Genomic DNA, 22,505 nt, shown 5'->3' with positions numbered 1-22,505 from the left:
TAGATGAAGAGAAAGATTCAACACCTTAACTACAGATAATTCAGATCAAATATTTTATTTCGCAAATTTTGACTGCACCATGCTGTTCTACTCTGACTTAAAATCTAGACTAACCAATTCAGAATTTAAGTCCACATGGAATCGGACAGGAGCTTGTAATTTGTCAAGACTCAAAACTAAATCCATTTATTTCACGAGGATTCTACAGATTTGTATATCATATTTCGCGGTCCATTGATGGCAACAACAAAAGGCCAGTTGAATGGGAAAACAATGAGATAGAAGCATCCGAGTTCTAAACACTGAGTCAATCGAAGAACAGGGGATTCCAAGAAATTAAAAACAAAAAGCAATGAAAGGATTCATGCTTACAAACCCAAATTACTCACAAATTACATAGTAGTTAAAAGGCTCGCGGTGAAATTGGATCTCCCTTACTAAAAATCAGAGGGAAAGGTCCAACACACATGTAACAAGGAAGAACTACTGACATATAACATCATAGATACATGAAGACTCAACAACTATATACACAGCACTGGAGAACACCGTGCATTATAAATGCCTTTATTCAATTGAAAACGAGCAAACTGTCCCTGCAATTCAGGTTTAGAACATGGGTGATGGTGGCTTCAACCTGACCATCCTCCCCTCTGAGAACCCCCAGATGACTGCACATTCAACCTATCAAGCACAGCATTAAAATCCACAGGCTCACCACTCTCCTCCATCCTCTGAATCACGCTGGCAGCATGATCACCCCGGAAACCCATGCTTACCAATTTCTCGATCAAGTCACTGTAGGGATGGTTACGAAAAAAGTGTGAAGGGCTTGAATGGCGGGGCAGCATACCTGTGCCTGCAGCTGGCTGAGGAGGGTATCCACCCTGTGGGAAGTGAGATTGTTGAGGTGGATGGTGTGTTCTCCCACCTTCACCATCATAGACCATGTATGCACTTACTGGAGGCTGGCCTGGGTGAGGTCCAGCAGTTGCATATGCATCACTGTGCTGTCCTCCAAAAGTGCCCTTAATTTGCTGAAGTGAAGGTTGCCGTGGTTGCTGTGGAACAGCTGTTCTTCCAGCTCCATATCCATATGGCATGGTGTCAGCACGACTAGCTAAGGATTGAGGAACACCTGAATATGAAACTTGCATGGGCAAGCTGTTAGGCAGAGTTTCTTGTGGAGAGGGATTTGTTGGCTGACATGGTGGTTGGTAGGGAGTGTAAGCTGTTGTAGATGGAGGCTTGATCTGGGGCTGTGTCTGTTGAGGTGGTTGTACTTGCAAAGGTAACTGCTGGGGCCACTGTTGCTGATACTGAGGAAATTGCTGGCCTTGTAGCGTCTGGTTTACTTGTGGCTGTGCAGGCTGTGGTGCCACTCTAGAGACATCTTGCATTTGGGGTGTTCGGTACTGAGGATCAGAAGGTAGATATTGGTTCTGAGGGTGTTGGATCGGAGCTGCTGGAGTTGGTAATTGGGCAGGAGGCAAATAATAAGATTGCTGTTGAGTCACATTCTGAGGTGGGGCTTGAGAGAGTGGAGGCACAGGTGGTGCATGTTGCTGTGGTGCTACCTGGTGTGGTAGAGCAAGAGCCAATTGCTGGTTACGTATATCAGATGCGTTGTCAGTTGCTTTGGGATCAGAGGCAGCTGGTGGTGCTTTTTCCTCATTAGATTGGGACTGGCTTGATGAAGAGGGTTCCTTCTGTGCAAGCTGAAGCTTGGCTAATTCTTTCTGAGTCTCAGCAAGCTCTTGCTTATCTCTTAGGATCTGGACAGACCTGTGCACCTGCAGCAAGCATCATAAAACAAGACATGCTCTAGTATCATACGGCCAGAAGAACATAAAATACTTGGAAGTCAAGACATGTAGTCGGCAAAAAGAAGTGATAAATGCATTTGTAATTATATTTTAATACTTCGAAAGTTTAAGAGAAAAGTAGAATTGCCTTCCCACATAAACCCATAATTCTTTTCTGCTAAGGCTCCAGACAGCACAAACAGAAAACATATAATACCCTGATATTACATTAGTACTAACATCACACCTACCCATTTAGCCTCCCTAATGTTATCTAGGTACTAATATCACTCAAATATGCATTTCACCTCATTCAATAATGGAATGCATTAACTAATCTCGAAATAGTCTCTCTGAAGAGCTGTACCGATCCACATCTGCAAATGTGAAATGGATTGATACACATAAAGTTATGACATTCACATTTCTCTTTCTTCATTTGAAAGCTGCATTAGTTTCATAGGGTTAGTTAAAGTCCTAGAATATCCTAGTTTTTAATGACCTGCACAAATGAAATTTAAAGATGGAAAAGATTATCATTACAGCCTGTAATTATGGTCTGATTACAGTTTTAACTTTAAACTTTAAACTTTTTCCTTAGAATTGTTCCAAAGTTAATATATTATTTTTATGATTTTATTTTTAATGCCAAAACGACTTTTCTAGCCCAAGCACTGGCACCTTCTCTCTTACTCTTTCAACCATCTGCCAGTGCCTCCCCCCATCTACCTCAATAACTCTTCTTGTAAATCCCCACCACTTGGAATGAAAAAATGGACTGGAAAATTGAGACCTAAAAGACAAATTAACAAGTTTTTAAAAATGGCATGCCAGTCCAGTACGTGTCATAAGCCAAAAGGTTGAAAATCTGGTAACCCTATGCACTTCCAAATGTCATTCAAAGACCAAGGGAAATGAACAAGATTACCATATGCACATACTAAAAGGAAAAGGGTTTGAAAAACACATGTTTGTGAATGGAAAATTGAAACCTTAGAATGAAACAGACATGTATCATGAATTCACAATACCGAGCTCAATACATGTAAAAGACGAAGATGAAAGCGGTATGGCCCACAATTTTAAGTGTCCCAATTAAATCCATCAATAATCTTTAAAGAATGCATCTAACACTTCTTGTTGGTAATGCCTAGACAATAATCAATAAATCTTAGCTCTAAAAGAAATGCAAGTGCATAAAAACTAAAAACCTTGACTTTTTCAAGTACTAAAGTTTGATGGGAAACAGCTTATCTAAGATCAGCTCATCAGGCATAGCCTTGGAAGTGAGTTCCTAGTGCATAACAAGCATAAAACAAATACTGTTAGGACATTATTATGGATCATAACCTCAACTATCCATTGTGATTTAGCTGTTTTGTCTAATTTTTCAAGGTTCAACTTTGTAGCATATATTTAGCCATCAAACACAACCACTTATGAATACATGATAGTGAAATCACAAAAGCAAAGTAAACTCACCTCTTGAATATGCTTCTCAAGAGATTTAAGTTTTAAATCTGCCTCCTCATTGTCACGAATAGAATCCGAACGCATATCTCCAATTGCTTTATCAAGGTTGTAGCAAGACAATTCCAACTGGGACAGTCGTGAACTGATACCCTCAAGAAAACGCATGATGTTGTCAGTATGTTTTTTCATGCCTTTCTCAACAGTAGAGACAACATCTGGACTGAAATGGAAAGAATCCTCTGGCTGGCTATAGGAACTAGCAGGATACACTGATGACCTTGTCATTTTGCTTTTGTGGAAATCCTGCTTGAAGTAGAAAATAGCAATTCTTCATAAGTGATGTGATAATAATTCTGCTTATACTGATTGGATGTGAAAAATGCATTCCAGTTTGAGCATATAACTTGAGTTGAAAGTAAGAAACTATTGCAAAGATCTAAGAAAGCAATATGAATTAGGCTTTCAATTCTCAAACTAGAAGGACTTCTCCCATCATGTACACCAGAAATATCAATTGGGTGCTTTCTTAGCAAACAAAGTACCAAAGAGAAAGAAAGAAAGAAAAAAAAAAAATCTAGTGGCTAGCGATTTTGTGGGTGCGCAAACAAGCTTTGCAGGAAAATTTTGCCAGTTATCATCACCAAAAAATTTAAATTTGCAGAAAAGAAAGATATGTAAGATCTAAACAATTCAATTGATAGAACATCAGCTCCAGAGGACGCCTCTAAATTCTTTGTTTTCCAATGCCGCTAGTGTGCTATCCAAATTAGATACTTTGAGCTAATGAATAGCCAAGTAAACACAACCACACCCCTTCCCCTTATTGTCCTCATGAAAATCTTGGCATTTAAAAAGCAGTCAGATTGACTGTCATTTTAAAACACATTTTTTACTCCAAAGAAACTTCAAGGTGTTTGGTTCCAAAGTAACAAGATCTCCTTGTGCTCAACAAGGATTGCCAACCAAAGCAAGCACGAGACTATGTGCAGCTAAATATCAAGGCCTAAAACTTCTTTCTCAATTTGTAGTAAAAACTCCACTACATAGCCTAAGGTTAGCATCCTTACAAATCATCTTATTTCATCTAAACCTCAACACCCCCACTACGCCAACTTCACACACTTATCTTAAGAAATGATATAAACAACGAAACTTGGCCAAAACTCAATTAAATTTCATATTCTATTTTGCAAAGCAAGGAGATCCCAATTCAACCAAACCCACAAAGTCTCTGATTTTTTCAACAAAACCTGTAAACTATAATACCCATCTTTTGCTTTCCATAATCCACACATAGCAAAATTGTTAAAGAAGCTAAAATCAAGACTTTCAAAAAAAAAATGAGGGCTCAACTGCCAAATGCCCCCCAAAAAACCCATTAATCATCCCAAAATTAGTCAGCAAAATTCATAACCAAATCCAACAATCTTCAACCCTGAGTCCTAAAAACGTACAAAGAAATTTCAATATTTACAGCTAAAACAGTAAGAAAAAAAATTAAAAATTTCATTTCAAAGTCAAGAATTCAACTCATGATCAAAAACCCACAAAAAATCAGCACTAACCAAACCCCACCAAAAAAAAACACAATCGAAACCCTAAATCCTCAAATTCCAAAAAAGGGGCAAACAAATTCAATAATCACACTTGACCCAAACCAAAAAGATCAAAGCTTTATCAAACCAAAACAGCTACCTTGCTCGAATTGGACCCGATCACAGGATCCGAATGAGACCCATTTGATGAATCTTGATTGTTGGTACCGTAATCTTCATAAGAGCAGAGAATGTCATCGGTCCCAAAATCGAATCCCTTTGAACCCGAGTTCGCCCGACCCGATGACCCAGATGCCATTTTGGGAAGTGGAAAATTGAAATTATAGAGATTGAAGCGAAAGAGAGATGGGTTTTCAAAGGCTTTTTGGAGAGAGAAACGTGGGGATTTTTGAATAGGATAATACAGGGAAAATTCAGCTGGGCTTGCGTGATTGAAATTATGGCAGAAATTATTTTTATATATATTTTTAATTTTAAAATATATTAAAATAAAATATTTTTTATTTTAAATATTAATACATTAAAACAAAAAAAAACACAAAACAAATTTAAAAAAATAATTTTCTGTTTTTGAAAAGCATCATTCAACTGCACAGTTTAATACTACTTTCTATGTAAGTTTTGTATTTTTTTTTTTATTGTCTAGTTTTATGGTAGTTGAGATGACATTGTTAAGAGATTTCTTTTTATTTTAGTGCACAAACCACAAATTCTTTCAATTGTGTCACAAATTATTAATTTCGACAATAAAATTGTGCGAGTTAAGTGGATGACATAGTTAATATTTATATTATGATAATAATTATTTTTTAAAGTATTTTTTATTTAAAAATATATTAAAAAATTATTCGTTTATTTTTTAAAATTTATTTTTAACACATATATATTAAAATAATCTAAAAATATATAAAAAAAATTAATTTAAAGAAAAACAATTTTAGATGTTTTCAAAAGTATGGTATCACCACAAAAACAAATTATTTTATTTGCAAATTTATTAGGTCAAATCTTAAATAAAATTATTTTCAATAAAAATTTAAAATAAATTATAAACAAAATCAATTTTCAAATTAATTCAAGATAAAACTTGATGCAGCATAGATAGATTTTAGATATATGTGTTATGTGATCAATTCACTAATCTAGGTTAAGTTTGATAATGTTTCGAATATGCTATTGATGATTCGAAAATCAATTCATCTTTTACCTAAACAAATTAAAGTATTAGAGAGTACCAAACCCTTATAAAAGCTTGTTTTTGCAGGTGTTGTAACCCTTCAAAAATCTCCCCTTCTCCTCCTTCTCCTCTCCAAGCTTTCTCTATTGATCTTGTCCAAATAAAACCCCTCCATTATTATGATAGTTGTCCATTATCTCTTCATGATTTGAATCAGATAGAGATCACAAGGAGCTGAGAAAAAGGTTGCATGATGAGCATGCTAGCTCATGAAAATGTCCATCTTCTGTCCCTGCATACCTGAAGAAGCTTATGCTGAATCATATTGTGAAACATTGACACTGCTTTGGATGATAATGTCAGAATATAGAACTAGGATTGTCCTCGATTTGGATTTTTTCAAACGAGAAGCAGATTAGGATCCAATTATGATGACTCTTTAATTCCCATTAAAGAAACATGATATCTTGTGTTTCATGAAGTCTAGAAGCCAAGTTTCCTAGAAAGTTATTCATTTACTGTGTGCCCCTCATTTGCATCACCTCCCACAGAATTTTCATGATGAAGCAAACCAAACATGAATACAAGCTAATAAGATAAGAAGTTCTCCATTTTTATTGAAAAAGAGAGTTGTTTACTTATCTTCTTTCTCTATTGAAAGTAATCCAGAAGTAATAGATCTGTCCAGATAACTCGTCCCTGTTACAAACCATCTGTATTTCCCGTTCTGTGAGTTGTGTTCGGTTGCCTTACTAGAAAAACAGATTCATCAGATTTCCAGTCAAATTACTAGAAAACAGATTCTTAAAATAGCAAATTCCTTGACCCCATGTCAAGTCAACTGCTACTGACCAATTTATCAGATTTCCAGTCGAATGAGTTCATCATTTAAGAGAGAATGCAGGAGACCCACCAGAAGAAACATTCACACTTGATGCCATCCCTCTTCGAATTGCATTTTTATTTATGTTGGTGTCAGGTTGACGGTGGGAAAATGAGCTGTGGACTTGATTATGGACAGCCTAACTAGTTGAAGCTGACATGCTTATGTAATTTAGCATAATTGATAACGAGTATTGGACCACCAATCTTGCTCACATTTAATACATTTACATTTTGCATTTTTGATTAGTGATGAGTTTATAGGCCTCAGCAGAAGATAACACACCTCCTCATGAACTTGAGCAAGTTTTGAATTTTTATTTTAAATTAGTTTTTTTTATATTTTTAAATCGTTGTGTTGGGTTGTTATTAAAATAATTTTAAAAAAAATAATAATAAAATATTTTTAAATAAAAAACATTTTAAAACCATTTACGTCTTTTCAACACCAGCAAGGCAAACAAGGATAAAAAAAGAAGAAAAAAAAGGATAGTTTGTCTAAATTAAGGCACACTAAAATACAACTCCAGATTAAGTTTAAATTAAGGCCCATTGACATACAAGTCCAATCTGGGCACTCGTCTTCGAATAAGCTTCAAGATCCACAACAATCTTGTGCCCACATTCACTCTGTGTCTAAGCAGGTAAGAGCGATTGTAAATCATGCCATCATCAGATCATTTTTTATTCGAATTTAGTTTTTATTAAAAAAATAACTAAATTGATTTTAAAAAAATCTAAAATCAGTTCAAACCGACTGGTTTCAGTTCGAGTTTTTTTTTTAGAATAAAAACCAATTCAAACCGACTGGTTCCAGTTTAGTTCGGTTCGGCTTGGTTTTTTCCGGTTCGGCTTGGTTTTTTTCCGGTTAGGGTTCGGTTTGGTTTTTTTAGTTTTAAGCTTATAAAACCAAAACCGAACCGAACCAGTCTGTTTTTTTAAATTCTAATCAGTTTTTTTTCACGGTTTGATTTTTTTTATTTTTTTTTTCTAATTTTCTCAATTTAATTAGTTTTTTAATTTTTTTCTCACCCCTTACCATCACTAAAGATAATCTTTTTAGCCTATCCAAGTAGTGTAGAATGGGAAAAAGGTAACCAAAGTAATTAGGGCACTCGTTAAGATGGTAGTCATTGACAAGTTTTATATCAAAATGCAATTCATTAATTTAAGGCAGCAGTATTATTTTCAATTCATTTATTATATACATCAATCTAAAACAGAGTCACAAACTTACTAACTTCATTTAAGAAAATTCAAAACAATGTTATTAAAAAAAATTAAAAATTAAATCAGGTTTTAATCAAGCTAGATCAAGTTTAATAAAGTGATATAAAATAAGTGGTCGGTTAATATCTCATGCATGCTAGCATGGCAAAGATCATGTGGGTTTAAAAATTAATTTTCATACATATAGCAAATTAATGACTATGAAATTAGTTTATTCATGAAGTTGTCCTTCTCATAGCGTCGCATGTGTGCCTCCTGCTTCGGTTTGGTCATGTTTTGCATTGTCGGCTCCGACTTTATATGGTGCCCACTAAATTATTGCGAGGTTTTGACGTAGATTAATTAAACTTTATTCTAATTTTCTGTCATTTCTAATAGTTCATATGCGGATAGCTACAAAGATACAACTTTTGATTTCAATTTTGACACCGTTTGTAAACGCAGTGCAAATCATGTTTTTAAAAAAATTAATTTTTTTTAACTAAAATTTAATATTTTTTGTATATTTTAAATCGTTTTGATATGCTGATGTCAAAAATAATTTTTAAAAAATAAAAAAACATCATTGGTATACATTTCGGCATGAAAAGTTAATTAAAAAGTAACCGCAACTATACTATCAAACATACCCTTAGAGATAAAAGTGAATATTTTTCTCGGCTCTATGCAACTGTTAAAGGCTTTTGGGATGATGAAATCATACCGTGCATGCACTCGATAGTGAAATTTTGTTGGATTTCATTACACAAAGTGATAGGTACCCTGATTACATATGATTATGTAATGGTTCACTATAGAAATTGAGTTTTTTAAGGCTGAGTTTATGGATGGTGGACCGACTTAATCATTGGTTGATGGACTTTACTAATAGTTGTATGATTTGCCTAGGGAATAAGGAACTCTCCGATATGTCAATAAATGTAAGGAAAGGAAAGAAAATATATAGAAATTAAAAAAAAATACAAGTATATGCATGTATTGACCTAAAAATTGTATAGCCTAGCTTGGTTTTGGTATAACTTTCAATGATATAGCTCTGGTTGAGTTTCAATGTGTTGAGGGTGGTTTTTATGGTCGAGAATGCCTTGTATAGCTATAATGGTCCTGACTTGTAAGCCTAGCTTTGCTCTGGCTTGACTGGGTGTATTTATACAGCTAGGCCTTGAAACTTTTTAATGGAGCAGGAGATTATATCATTGTTAAAGAGATTGATATTAAACCTTGTTTGTGAAGTTAGCCGAGACAATCTTGTCAAAATTCAAGTGAGATGTAAATTGATTTTTTTTTAAAATCTAAAATAATGTTATTTTAATTTTTTAAAATATAACTAAAATGATATTAGGTTAATTAACCCGAGTTAACTCATTTAATTTTTAACATAAATCTTATACCGATAATAAATTAAATTAAATTTTATAATTGAAATTTTTTATATAATTGAAAAGAAAAGAACATTTAACCCAATAAACCACTATGAGAAGGGGAAAAAGTAACATCACTTTGTTAGGTAATCAAGTGTATGACACAATGAAGAAAGTGCCCTTGGGACTGCTCGAGTGTTCCAGTTTCCTCGCAGTATCTTTCTACAATGAAGACAAAGGAAGGGTAAGTTTAAAACCAAGAAGCAAGCTAGATAATATCTTGGCTGTTTTTAAGAGTGTAATAATAATTATTTTTTAAAATATTTTTATTTAAAAATATATTATAATAAAATTATTTTATTTTTTTAAAAACTATTTTTAATATTAATAGATTAAAAGGATTTGAAAATAAAATAAAATAAAATTTAATTTTTTTTAAATTACTTTTTAAACACAAGAACAACGATGCGCTACTTAAACACGTCTCCTTCCTCACTCTTGAATCCATACAAAAACATGTTCCAAATATCCCACCTGTCAGCAGAAGCTTTGTTTGGAAGTTAACAGCAGTGACAGCTTCACCTTGGAAACCTGGCATCTGCTGCTTTCTCTCTTGTCAGCTGACAATAACCTCTGCTTTGTTTTTGTTGTGGAAGTTTCCTACCTTCTTCTTTAACTGCCAGGCCTCTCGACCAATGCCAGCCAAACCCACCTCTAAAAATATACAAAAATTTGGGATAAAAATAGTGGTTGACAAAATAATTGGTCGACACGTGTCATGAGCCCAGATGGCTGATGATCTTTTCTGTCGAGTAAGTACAACCTCAAGAGTTGAAAAATCTTGAGCTCGTGTCTCTTGCCTGCATAATATTATCCTTAACAACATGACAATAGTACCCTTCAACACATTACTGTGAGTTTAAACCCGATCAACTCTGAATGATATTTTAAATTAAATAAGTCGAAGGTGGCTTGGTGTATCCCGTGACATGAAAAGTTAACTCATGATATAATTAAAATTTAATTTAATTTTTAAATATTTTTGAAAATAATATTATTTTAATTTTAAAAAAATTAAATAATATTATTTTAAATTAATATTAATCATCACCCAACTCATACTCATCGAGTCAAGTAATGAACCAAACAAGTTTAAAGTGTGTTTGGAAATACGATGCAAACCGTATTTCTTTAAATTTTTAATTTTTTATTTAAAATAAAAAAATTTTATATTTTCAAATCGTTTTAATAGGTTGATGTTAAAAATAATTTTTTTAATTTTTTTTTTATTTTGATGTATTTCTAAAAAAAAATACTTTAAACCATCACCGCTATCACAATTATAAACATACCCTTGTTAACTTTACAAAATAGCATATTATTCATGTTATTTTTTTTAAAAAAACTTTTCATCCTTTCTTTTCCTTTTCTTTTATGCTCTGACGTAAAATGCTGTTTTTGGCAGGATATTGTAAGGCATTGCTTAATTACTTGGATAATTATTGTCTATTCTGAATGTTTTAATCCTATCCACCAAGACCATCCCTTTCATGTGTATGGTGTTGTTCTTGGATTATTATTAGAAAAGTGGAATTCCATAATACGTTTTTGTCATCTTAGTAACTTGTCCTTTAGTTTACAACTATCAATCTCTTCTTTTTTTTTTTTGAATGTTTTAATATAAATTAGACTTAAATCAAATAAATCTTCCTTTTAAACATTATTTGACACTGCGGTTGAAAAATACTTTTAAAAAATTTTAAATTTTTTTATTTTATTTTACTTTAAATTAATATGTTTTTGATGTTTTTAATTTATAAATATATAATAATGATTGTAACTTGATAACAATAAATTTTTAGCTCTTTGAAAATCACATAAAATTGGTTTATGTGAGTGTCAAATAATTTGATAAATAAGGTTGATTGATATCCAAGAAAATGCTATATTTTTCCCTAATTACATATATAATATCTAATTTGTAGACCCAATTTTTTTAGAAAAAAACAAAAAGAATTTTGGGATAACTATGAGAAAATAAAAGGGTATAATAGGAAATTGAGACCACATCTTACAAATAAAAATTTGTAAGATTATTTTTATCAAAATAAATTTTAAAAAACAAAAAAAAAACATATACTATATATTTTAATATATTTTTAAATATTTTTTTTAAAAAAGCAACCAACAATAAAAATCACTATGATAATATCTTCCATCTCTACCACCTCATTCATTTCCAAAACCTACAAATCTTGGCCTTTTCCAAATCACTATCCAGTTTTCATTTTCAATAACTTTGTGAAGTTATTGAAAATGAAAAAAATGTTGTCGTCCAATAATTGACTATTTAATGAAAAAATCAACCAATCAGGACACTCTCCCGACACACTCCCGACACGTCGTCTCGAAAAAAAACAACATCGACATGCCGCGGAAAACCTCTAACCGTTTGTGTTATTACTATTTGCCCCTTTTCATTTTTTTATCGGGTTCTAGAAGAAAAGTCTCCCTTTTACAGGATTACCCTTCCCTTTCCTCCTCTTTTAGTTTATCTCAAAATTCCAGAAATCCATACGAATGAGAAAGGCATGAAGTGAAGCATTTATCCCAAGAGTAATTCGAATAATTTTAATCATTGCTAATGAATTTCAATGGATTCATTATTTTTTCTAACCAATATGATTAATAGTTTGTATTTAGTACTTGGTAGGTTAAGATGACTTGTGGCTAATATTTTCTTTGATGAATGTAGAGACTCTTAAATATTTAAATAAATATCTTTTTATAAAGAAAAAATACAATAATATTCTAGAAAGAGATGCTCTCAAATATGTATGCAATAGAGAATAAAGATTGTGAGCTTTTATTTTGAAGAATTCATGATATATTTAAAGCTCATGAATCTTGTTATTTTGTAGAGAGGATAAGTTGTAGTGTAATTTTACCTTTATAATATTTTGAGTTGTATTGTTAGATGTATTCTATTCATTTTATCCATAAAAAAGATGGAGACATGATAGGCCATGAGAGACTTTAATACACCTAATGATGTTGGTGAAGTGATCATTAGTGAAGTGTAAACTTGTTTAATTAAGCTTATTTATTAAGAAATAATTCTTTTTAGATTTTATGTAAAAATATATAGAATTAATGATATTAGATTCAAGTATTATATTTGAATCCATGAGTGTAACGAATTTAGCCACACCGGCCATACCTAGGGTGTGATGACAAAAGTCCTCGAGCTTAACACCATTGAATAACATGCGACAAGCTTACCTCACTGGTCTGACAGCGCTCCAGACCAAGTTAGTAGGCACAGAAACACCTGCCAAACCTAAGAATTGGGTTTGACAAGTGCCAGACCTAGATGGTGTCACATGTCAGACCCAAGTTATGTTTAGATCTGACGCATTGCTAGACCCATGCGCTAGGTTTGGCGCACACTGCCAGACTCATAAATCACTTGATTCTGGCGGTGGCTAGATCTAACAACTTTTAAGTTGAAGCTGACTAGACCTAATAGCACATGGGTCTACCTAGCATGTCTTCATGGAGACGTGTTTGGTGATGATGCATGTCAGTCCAACACACTCAAGAATACAAAAAAAATATATCTGTATATTTTTCTTGATCTGATATGTTTTAGAAAAGATATATAAAAATATATTTATAAATTCTTAGTTTATCAATATCTATATGAGTCATGCTCCAAACAAGTATAATTTGGATTCCTTCAATATTAAGCTTTACCAAGTAAACTCAAACTTGATATTCAAGTTTAGTTGATAGATAAATTCATGCATAAAACAAACTTGTTTGCTCGAGTTAACTTCACCAGATAATTTCTTATAAACTACAAAGAAATTGAGTTTATAGTTAAAGGAGTTTGTTCCCCTCTTTGTCAACGATGTTGGATTTTCAAAATTCTTCAATTCAATTTTCAATTTAAGAATTAAAAGTAAAATTCTCATGAATTACTCCAATGTCAGAAATAAACAGTATATCTTTAACTAAACAAAATCAATACATAAAATGTCAACATACATTTTATAATATCAGTTTTTTTTTAAAAAACTAAATCTTTCAATTTAATAATGAGATGAACAAACCCACCCATTCACTACATCAAATTCATGTATGATCACATCACTCTAAACGAACAAATTCAAACCCAAAATTGTAAATTCAATACCCAGAGAAGGGGATAGTTGCCGCGTAAATATTCGAAAGTTACCCTCAATGACCAAAAATCCTTTTATATATATATATATATATATATATGCGCCATGACTAACTCCTTTCTTCACAAGTTTCAACTCTCTTCCATCTCTCTCTCTCTCTCTCTCTCTCCCTCTCTCCCCAAGAAACTATTTTCCAATTTCTTGGCCTTTACAAAATTTCAATAATTTGAATTCCAAACAAATCATCATGCCGATGAAGAAATCGAGCCTCTTTGCAGCCTTTGTTGCTGCTGCTACTGCTACTGCTACTACCTTCTCTGCTTCCTCCTTATCTTCTAGCTGTAACTCCAATGTTAAGGTAAGACAGTTGACAAAACAATTCTGGGTTTGTGTATTTTCTTGAATTTTTTTATGGGAATTGGTTTCTTGTGTTCTTATCTCTGTTTTTTTGTTTCTGGGTCTTGCCTTGTCTTGTGGTTCAGTAATCGATTCCAGAGAAGCTTGGGATCTCTTTTACCTCAAAGATCCTGCCTTGTACTTTCTTGTAAACCCATAAATGTTTTTAACAAGAAATTCAATTACTCAATTTTGGGTTTCTTGAAAACTCATGGAATCTTAAATCATCCCTTTTGGTGCTTGGTTTCTTCAAATTTTTTTCCCTGGTTGATTGATATAGTTTAAGCTTACTTTTTAGTTTGTGATTGATCTTTGTTTTTTTTCTAAACTATTAGTCTTAAAGTTTGATACCTTTTCTTTTATAGGAAGCTGGCTCAAACAAAGATCAACAGAGATCGGCTTCCATGGATAAATTTGCACCAAGGTATGATGGGTTGAGGTTTATTGAAACACTGGTCACTGCTCACAGATGACGAGAGAGTCAACATCTGGCCTTTATAGCTCCATGGATGATACTGATTAGTTGTACTAATTTTAGCCAGCACCCATCTTTTCTCTTAAATTAAGAGAGAAAAGGATGGCATAAAGAAGGTTTGACCTTTTTTCTTTAGTTTCTTTGAGTGGATCTGATTAGGAGAACATCTGTAATGCTTGAGTTGAAATTTTGTAATGGTGTTTTCACTCAAAAATTGCTTGTCCTGATCATAATTCAGGGCTGATTTTCTTTGTGCCATCGATTTTTCTGGGATTAGAAAATGATTGCTTGCTAAATTAGTCATGTTCCATTACTTATCTTTTCACAGCAATATTTTGTACTCGGCAGGCATCGTTAGGTTACGCGTGGATGTCTGATGGATGACAATGTTTTGTAGCTCTACAAGTCCAAGATGTGGTTCGGTGGAAGTCCCAAAGGGGAATTCCAAGTTATGAACAATTTTCTTTCAAGTATGGGAACAAAATACTTTGTCCTTATTGACCTTGCTAAATTAGGGTATTGAGAGCCAAAAAACGAAGTAATTCCATGCTTGGATGAATTTGGGAGCTCATTTGTGATCAACCAAGTTCACTTGGCATGTTGCTTGCATCCATTTTTTTTGGTTGTTCTTGAGCTGACAAGCAGGCCGCCTAAAGCCCTGTTGGGTTTACTTCAAAATTAGTTCTCTTGGAATAACATAGCCAAATTCTTGATTTGCACCAGGCTCTTGTGGGTTTCCTAAAATTTGATCTGCTACCACCATGAAGTGTGCCAAATTCTTGATCAAGCACCATGCTTTTGCTTGAAATAGTTTGCCAGCATTATCAGGAGACATGAGACTTGTCTGCAGACAGCATCGGAACAAGCTGAACAAAATTTAGTGGAACAAGAATGTGATAAATGGACCAAATGGCCTCGTGGTGTCACCTGCTTCCAAAAGAATGGTAAAAAATTGAAGCAACTTTTTTGAACTTGAACCCATGATAATGGGAGGGACGAGTTGTGTGTTTTCAATGGTCCAACAGAGAAAAAGAAGTTAAAAAGAAAGGAAGTGATGGAATAAGTATATGCATCCCTTATGAATGCTTAAAAATTGGAAAATGGATATTCTTGATTCTACTCATCGGTATGTTAACGCAATCTAAATTCCATAATTAATTCACCACTTGGTTTATTGATCACACTTTTTTAAACCCCAAAGCTAATTGCTGGGTTTGTTTGGCTGAGAAATTGGACCATGAATTTAGATGTAGCTGTAGCTGTAGCTGTAATGATAATAATCTAATCAGAATTTAGATGTAGCAATTTCAGACCCGTTGCCGCATGCATTGCAAGCGCTAGTCAATTTTCTTTGATTATCTATCCTAGTCCCTATACTTGTTCAACTTTAAATTTTAATCCTTTAACACTTAATTATTTTAAATTAACTGAATTTTATTTTATTGCAACACCTCTTATCCATAAGGTAACAAAAATAAACTATCAAGTCAAATAACAAAAAAATCAATTTAAAAGGATCAATTTTCTTAAAAAAATTGATGGACCGGAAAAAACTTACCTTGACCGTCCAAATTATTCATTGATTTTTTTAAAAAAATTAAATATTTATTTAAACTTTAAATTTAGTTCTTGAAGTTTTAATTATTGTAAATAAGTTAAATTAAAATTTATTTTATAAAATCAAGAATTAGCGAGAAACATAATATCTCATTGACACCTCGAGATCCCCATAAACATGCATTAAAAATAAATTACCAAGACCAATAACAAATCAAATAAATTTTTAAGGATCAAATTAAAAGATAAAATAATTAAGAGACTAAAGTGTAAAAAATCCCAGGGACAAAAAAAAAAATCACTACGCAGATTCACAGTATTTCTCCTCACAATGAGGATTAGTTTTTTTTTTTTAATAAATAAAAGCTACAAATGAAGCTTTTGAGAAAAACACATTGATTTTTGAGTTTTTGACATGATGTCTACACATCTTTCAATCGATTTATTTCTTTTATCAAACAGGGTTGGCTGACTTTTGATTCATAAAAAAAGAAACAACCTATTTAGTCAGCATAGAGATCTCAAAATTGGATTTATTCCGCATGAAACACCTTTAATTTTTGAATCACAAGGCACAAATATCATCTCTCGATTCTAAAAAGCTAGCGTGCACCACTTTGCCAAGAATGAGTGGTAAGAAACTGGATATGTATCACAAGCATTTTGAGCGAGCTATGGACATAGTAAGATGATAAACTGGTTGACCATGTCACCATGAAAGATGCTAGCACAAGAATTATACTACAGTGCCGTTCTCTTGCCATATTATTGATCTGGGCTTCTTTTCTTGATTGTGATGTTGATGGGCCCCAGAATTATATCCTTGATCATCTTATACAGGGCATAGAACAGGACAATACTCACAAGACAGTTAAAAATCTTCATTGGTCATGAAACTACTTCGAGCATCTAGAACCCTAGCATAGATCACACTTTTTCGAGCCTGGGCACATTATGTGGCTCATTCCTTTATTGGATTCGAGGAGGATGACTCAACTCTCTATACTGAATCCAGGGTGTTGACAGAGCCCAACAAGGCAAGGCAACCTCCCAAATGGAAGAGTTAACTATGATCCCTCAAAGGCTCAAGTCTGGATTGGACAGGCTATGTTTATATATCTTGATTTGTGCTTTGTGTAATCAGGCATCGTTGTACTGCAGATTGTTTTAAGCTATCAGGCTCTTATATCCATCATAGCCTTCCTCTTTTAGTCTCTTCCACGAGTAATCAATGCTTCCCTTTCCCTTTCAATGAAACATTGAATGGGAGAGATAAAGGTGACAATGACTAGAAAGATACATGGAGTTTGCTGGTAAAGTTACATGGTAATCACCTCAAAAAAGATAAGGGATCCGATTCTTTATTGTTGCAAAGAATGGAAAGGTATGGTTCCATATCCAATTATTCTGGGAATAGAAAAATCTACCCTTATCCATAGAATTTTGAGCCTTTCAGCTGGGAATTTGATACAGAACAGATCCAGCAAGCAAGGGACATGAAATGAAAGTCACAACTGTTTTGAAAGCAATAATAGATGTTGTCCGGATGCCTTTTCATCCAATTGTCCTATCATGCGTGGCCCTCCCTCTAAAATCTATATTTTTCTCAAAAAACCTCAATTCATGACTTTATGATTCCATAACTTATCTTTGCTACAAAGATTCATGTTCACCCTTTCATTTATTACATAGAGAGAACACTGTTAAAAGATGTGCAAACTCGGCAACATGTAGTATGACATTGCAATTCCAAGTGCATAGAGGGACAACAGACATTGACATAACACCAGAATCTTCAATTATGTCAGGGGGCAAGTGAAAAAATCAAATCTCAGTACCCCAGCTTGATAGCAGATTGTTATTCTCTCAAATTCAATTTAACAAATTGACAGTAGAACTTAGTCAATAGCAATGATACACCAGCATTAATAATTCAAGAATTTCTTCTGAATGTCACATAGCTGCACATGTTTACACTAAAAACAGCACATGGCTTGTCGAAGTCGAAAGAATCTGATAGCGAACTATGCACCAATTAGTAGTTAAAAGAATGCCAAATTGTAGCACAAAGGTGGAGAAAACAATGATGGTGGAACCGCAATTTGATGAAGCAATACTTTGGGACAGGAAGGTGTAACAGTTAGGAAATGAATGGTTATCCACTCTTGACCATCTAGAATAATCGGAGTAACAACACTATGAGCCCTGCTGTGAGCGTCAACAATGAGGATTGAGTAGCTGCAATTTGAACTCCTCCACTTTTCTTGGATTGGTCCACGTTTTGGCAATCAAGACCATTCTTATCTTCTCTGCACTCATTGGCAAACAAGCCAGGAGGGTATTTCCCATAGAGATTTATGTAGCTGAACATGGTTGAGGCACAGTCAGTTTCCAGGTCATTTATGGCATCGCTAAAAGGGCAAGCAAATTCCTTGAAAGCATCACAACATGATTTTGCTGGGTATTGGGGTCCTTTGCATTTATCTGTGAGGATACTGTAATCCAAATTCTCAAAGCTTACGTTGCAGGCTGCAGACAAGGAGAAATGGAGGAAAATATGAAAAATCAGTGTGTTTATTATAATAACTAGATTATGCATCAAGTCTAATATCTTGTCTATTGGTTTATGTTTCCTCAAGAAAATAGTCCAACTGCATAGAAATGTATAGGCAAGTGATGTCAATGGCAGAATTAATGGCAGAAAATCAGCCTCAAATTTCTGTCAATCGGCCTTGTAAAGTCCTATATAACGATGGTTCAGATGGTGCCAAGAGAGCACGTCCAATTCCAGATCTATGTGTGATATAACTTGAGCATGAGTACAATGCTGTTTTCCTCCCGTGTGGTCATATGTGCTGTTGTATAACATGCTGTTCGCATTTGAGCAACTGTCCTCTTTGCTGAAGATGAATAGAGCAGGTAGTGAAGACTTTCCGCCATCGAAGATTTCCTTCAACAAACTTCTTTCAGACTTTTGTGTCATTTTAACAAGTGATTCTATGTAATGTATAAAGATATTCATTTCCCTTTGATCACCTTGACCAATGGGATGAACAGTAACATTCTATGCTCAACATTGCCAATCAAGCCATTAAAAAAATCAGTTCAAGAATCAATAACAAAGAATCAACAGAGGGAATTTGGAATGGAGAAATGTTTCCCATCTGCAAAAGCATTCATTTGCTGATCAAAGTTTGTCCTAACTTTCTTGTCATTGAGATATTAATGGAGGCAAATCCTAGAAATCTGCAGAAACATACAGATTTCCGAGAATTTTCCCAAAGACAGGGAAACATAATAAGAAAACTTACTTTTTTTCATCTGGAGAAGGGTACGGCCAGAACCTCCATGAACATCAAGTGCATCATCTGCAGTTTTTAATGGTAAACAAAGGGAAAGAAAACAAACCTGAGAATTAATGAGAAAAAAATCAGAATGCTACGCTCATACAATATCATGAAGTGATGTGAAAGGTATGATTCTTACTGGAAATAAAGGAGGAAGAGGTGGCAAGTCCAGCCATGAAGAAGAAGCAAATGAGATAAAACCATGAATTAAACTTCCTAGCCATGCTTCTGTTTTCTTTTTTTCCCCTTTCAGCTTTGGTTTTTAATCTTCTGGAGATCTAAATCAATCTCCTACCCTCCTTACACCAGAAATGACCCTCCTTTTCTTTTCCTTTTGCTGCCAAAAAACAGCCTTCGCCTATTTTTCTTCTTTTACTATTTTTAGCCAGAAGAACATGATTGCATCATCGCATGAATAGTGATGGAAACGTCTAGGCAAAGAACAGCGTGAAGGTTTCATGGTGGCAAGCAACCGTTAGCTTTCTAGCAGAAACACACGCATATTGCTCATTAAATTCAGCATAGAGAATTATTGATCAAGTATTAACAAATTCAACGTACCCTCACATTCTTCCTTCATGGGAACTCATCAGCTAAACACTAATAACACAAGTAATTTCAAAACAACACAGTTGATATCAAACAGCAGCATAAACAAAGGAGGAAACGCAAGGCCTGCCCTGTTGGTTGCCTTTTTTTACTAACAGGAAATTGAAAAGAAACATTTTCCTGAATTTGATATAATATACGAAAATACAGGACTGGGATTGCTGCCATTATAAACGTTTCCTTTAAACATTTCTCATGTAATTCACATAATTAATTAGCATTAATTAATAATATTATTATCATTAATACTGTAAACTGAAATAGAACAGATTTTCACTGTGCACATTAAAGGCCAAACATGCGCAGGCTGTACTTTCAAACTCAAGTGCTTCTGGACTTGATTTTCTTGGCCTCTCATCCTTTTTTTTTTCCTTTATTTTTTTTTTATATTTAAAAGAGAATTCTCTTTAAATAGAATAACTACTATGATATTTTTAAAATTATTTGGTTATACCATGCTTTTTAAATAAAATTAGAGATTTTATGATAATATTAGAAATTACTTTATGAATAATTATATATTAACCTAAAATGCAACAAAAAACTTAAAAATTGCTCATTAATATTTAATAAGCATAAAATATCTATTTTTTTATATTGTAATTCTTAAATTAGTTTTTTTTTTCCACATAAAAATCATCAAGACATGATTTTTTGTTTTGGATTGAAACTCGCTTTTCTACATGATAAGTTTTTATTTAAAAAATCATACTACTAATAAAATTGATGTTTTGTATAAATATTTTTTATTACAATGTTTTTCCCCCCATAATTTTAATCATTTGAATTCTTACTATCATTTACTTTAATTATGGTGGGACAGATTGTTACTAGCGAAGCCTTTTTTTTCCGTCTTTTTTTCTCTCGACTTTTTAGTTATTGATATTTCAACTTTAATTTTTATTCTTTTGATTTCTAGTTTTTTTTCTTGATCATTTTATATAATTTTTATTTGTTTTTAATTTCATCATTCAATTCAAATTTATAATATATTATTTTTTCAATTTGATCCTCATTCTTCTAATTTTTTCTTTTTATTAAAGTGAATTTTCTTTTCAATTTTTTCTTCTAATTTATTTTTTAATTCAGCTTTAATCCTCATTCTTTTAATTGCTATGTTTGGTTGTGAATCCTTTTGCCAATTGATTGTTTTTTGGAATTCATCCTTCAACATTTGATTGGTTCAGGATTGAACTTCGTGTTTTTTCATATATAATGCTTTTAGTCTAATGCTTAAGTCATGGATTTAGAAAGTTTATATGAGTTGACATTCTTTTCTTCGACTTATTTTATTTTTCTATTTCATTGTTCAACATAAGTTTTTTTTTTTTTAAATATGGGCTTTGTGGTTTTTATTTATTTATTTTCTATCAGGATATATCAATTTCATGACCTGAGTTGCAGATTTGATAAGTTAATCTGGGTTGACTCATCCTTTATTTTCAATATAATATGTTTGTCATGCTAACTTGGATTGACTCAAGCATTTTTTTGTCCCATTTAATCCAATTTTATCCTTTTATATTTAATTGGCCAGAAATTGAATTACATTATTTTTTTACTAAATTATCATGATCGCTTTAAAAAAAAACTTAATTTGCTTACTATTATTACTAATTTTTTTATTAGTTAATTAAAATAAAACCAATTTATTTAACCTAAATCTATCTATTACTCATAGATTTTTCTACTTGAAAAAAAAAATAATACAGCCTGGCGACGCAACGTAAACCCACATTTAGTAAGCCTAGCATACTAATTAGGTGATAAGCACAAGTTTTGTGAGAGGGAATGCTTTCTTCGTGTTTTTGTGCATGTTAGAGTTGACTTTCTACATATTTAGATAATCATAATAAGACTTAATGTGGTTGGTAGGTTAATTTAATGATCATTAATTCAGAATTTTGCCCCAATTGAGTTTTATTTTAAACTAATTTTTTTGCACTAGAGCTTCTTCTTACTAAAAAGAAAAAAACCGTCAACTCACATATTGACCTAAGCAATCCAATGGATTAATTTGAAACTTCAAGACATAGTTGTGTTATAAAACTTAGACATAAATTTTTGTAATAATGTGGACAAATCAATATATGAATAACAACATGTATTATATGTGTAGTTTATTATAGCCAAGTTGTTTTCACAATCTTAGCCGTGTCTCCATGAATGGATAAGGCATCATCACCATAGATATAAATAACATGTTTGAAAGTATAGTAGAGTTATTTTTTAAAATATTTTTTATTTCAAAATAAATTAAAATAATATTATTTTTATTTTTTAAAAATCAATTTTTAACAGTAGCACATCAAAATGATCTGAAAATATTAAAAATATATTATTTTGAAGTAAAAAAATGAAACAATTTCAATTTTTTTTAAAAGATTTTCAAAACACAATGACAAACAATATAATAACACTCAACTATTTGTAAAAAATATATTTTATCT

The 22,505-nt window shown here is 32.7% G+C and overlaps 2 protein-coding genes and 1 long non-coding RNA gene across 4 annotated transcripts; 1 reads left to right on the top strand and 2 right to left on the bottom strand.

Moving 5' to 3' along the window:
* Positions 1–336: 336 nt before the first annotated feature.
* On the bottom strand, positions 337–5,277 carry LOC7498098 (transcriptional regulator DEF1). Of its 2 annotated transcripts, none has more exons than XM_024591570.2 (3): positions 4,974–5,277; positions 3,288–3,584; positions 337–1,793 (listed from the first exon to the last, which is right to left on the bottom strand). In XM_024591570.2, the coding sequence occupies exons 1-3, from the start codon at positions 5,130–5,132 to the stop codon at positions 633–635; spliced, it is 1,617 nt and encodes a 538-aa protein (XP_024447338.2). In that variant the 5' UTR covers positions 5,133–5,277; the 3' UTR covers positions 337–632. The 2 variants fall into 2 exon arrangements, with proteins under 2 accessions (XP_024447338.2, XP_002325597.3); XM_002325561.4 differs by having other exon boundaries at positions 3,288–3,581; positions 4,974–5,276.
* An 8,496-nt stretch (positions 5,278–13,773) lies between these two features.
* On the top strand, positions 13,774–14,838 carry LOC112325264 (uncharacterized). Its single transcript, XR_002979316.2, has 2 exons — positions 13,774–14,029; positions 14,433–14,838. It is a non-coding gene; the product is annotated as an uncharacterized LOC112325264 (long non-coding RNA).
* Positions 14,839–17,874: 3,036 nt separating this feature from the next.
* LOC112325294 (GPI-anchored protein LLG2) lies at positions 17,875–19,984 on the bottom strand. The gene is made up of 3 exons (XM_024591378.2): positions 19,586–19,984; positions 19,411–19,467; positions 17,875–18,628 (listed from the first exon to the last, which is right to left on the bottom strand). Exons 1-3 carry the CDS (start codon positions 19,668–19,670, stop codon positions 18,273–18,275), a joined length of 498 nt encoding a protein of 165 aa, XP_024447146.2. The 5' UTR covers positions 19,671–19,984; the 3' UTR covers positions 17,875–18,272.
* Positions 19,985–22,505: the final 2,521 nt, after the last annotated feature.

The sequence above is a fragment of the Populus trichocarpa genome, chromosome 19 (genome assembly GCF_000002775.5).
Source record: "Populus trichocarpa isolate Nisqually-1 chromosome 19, P.trichocarpa_v4.1, whole genome shotgun sequence".
NCBI lineage: Eukaryota > Viridiplantae > Streptophyta > Magnoliopsida > Malpighiales > Salicaceae > Populus > Populus trichocarpa.
The sequence above is the reverse complement of the archived record's forward strand: the minus strand, read 5'-3'. Positions and strand labels throughout refer to the sequence as shown.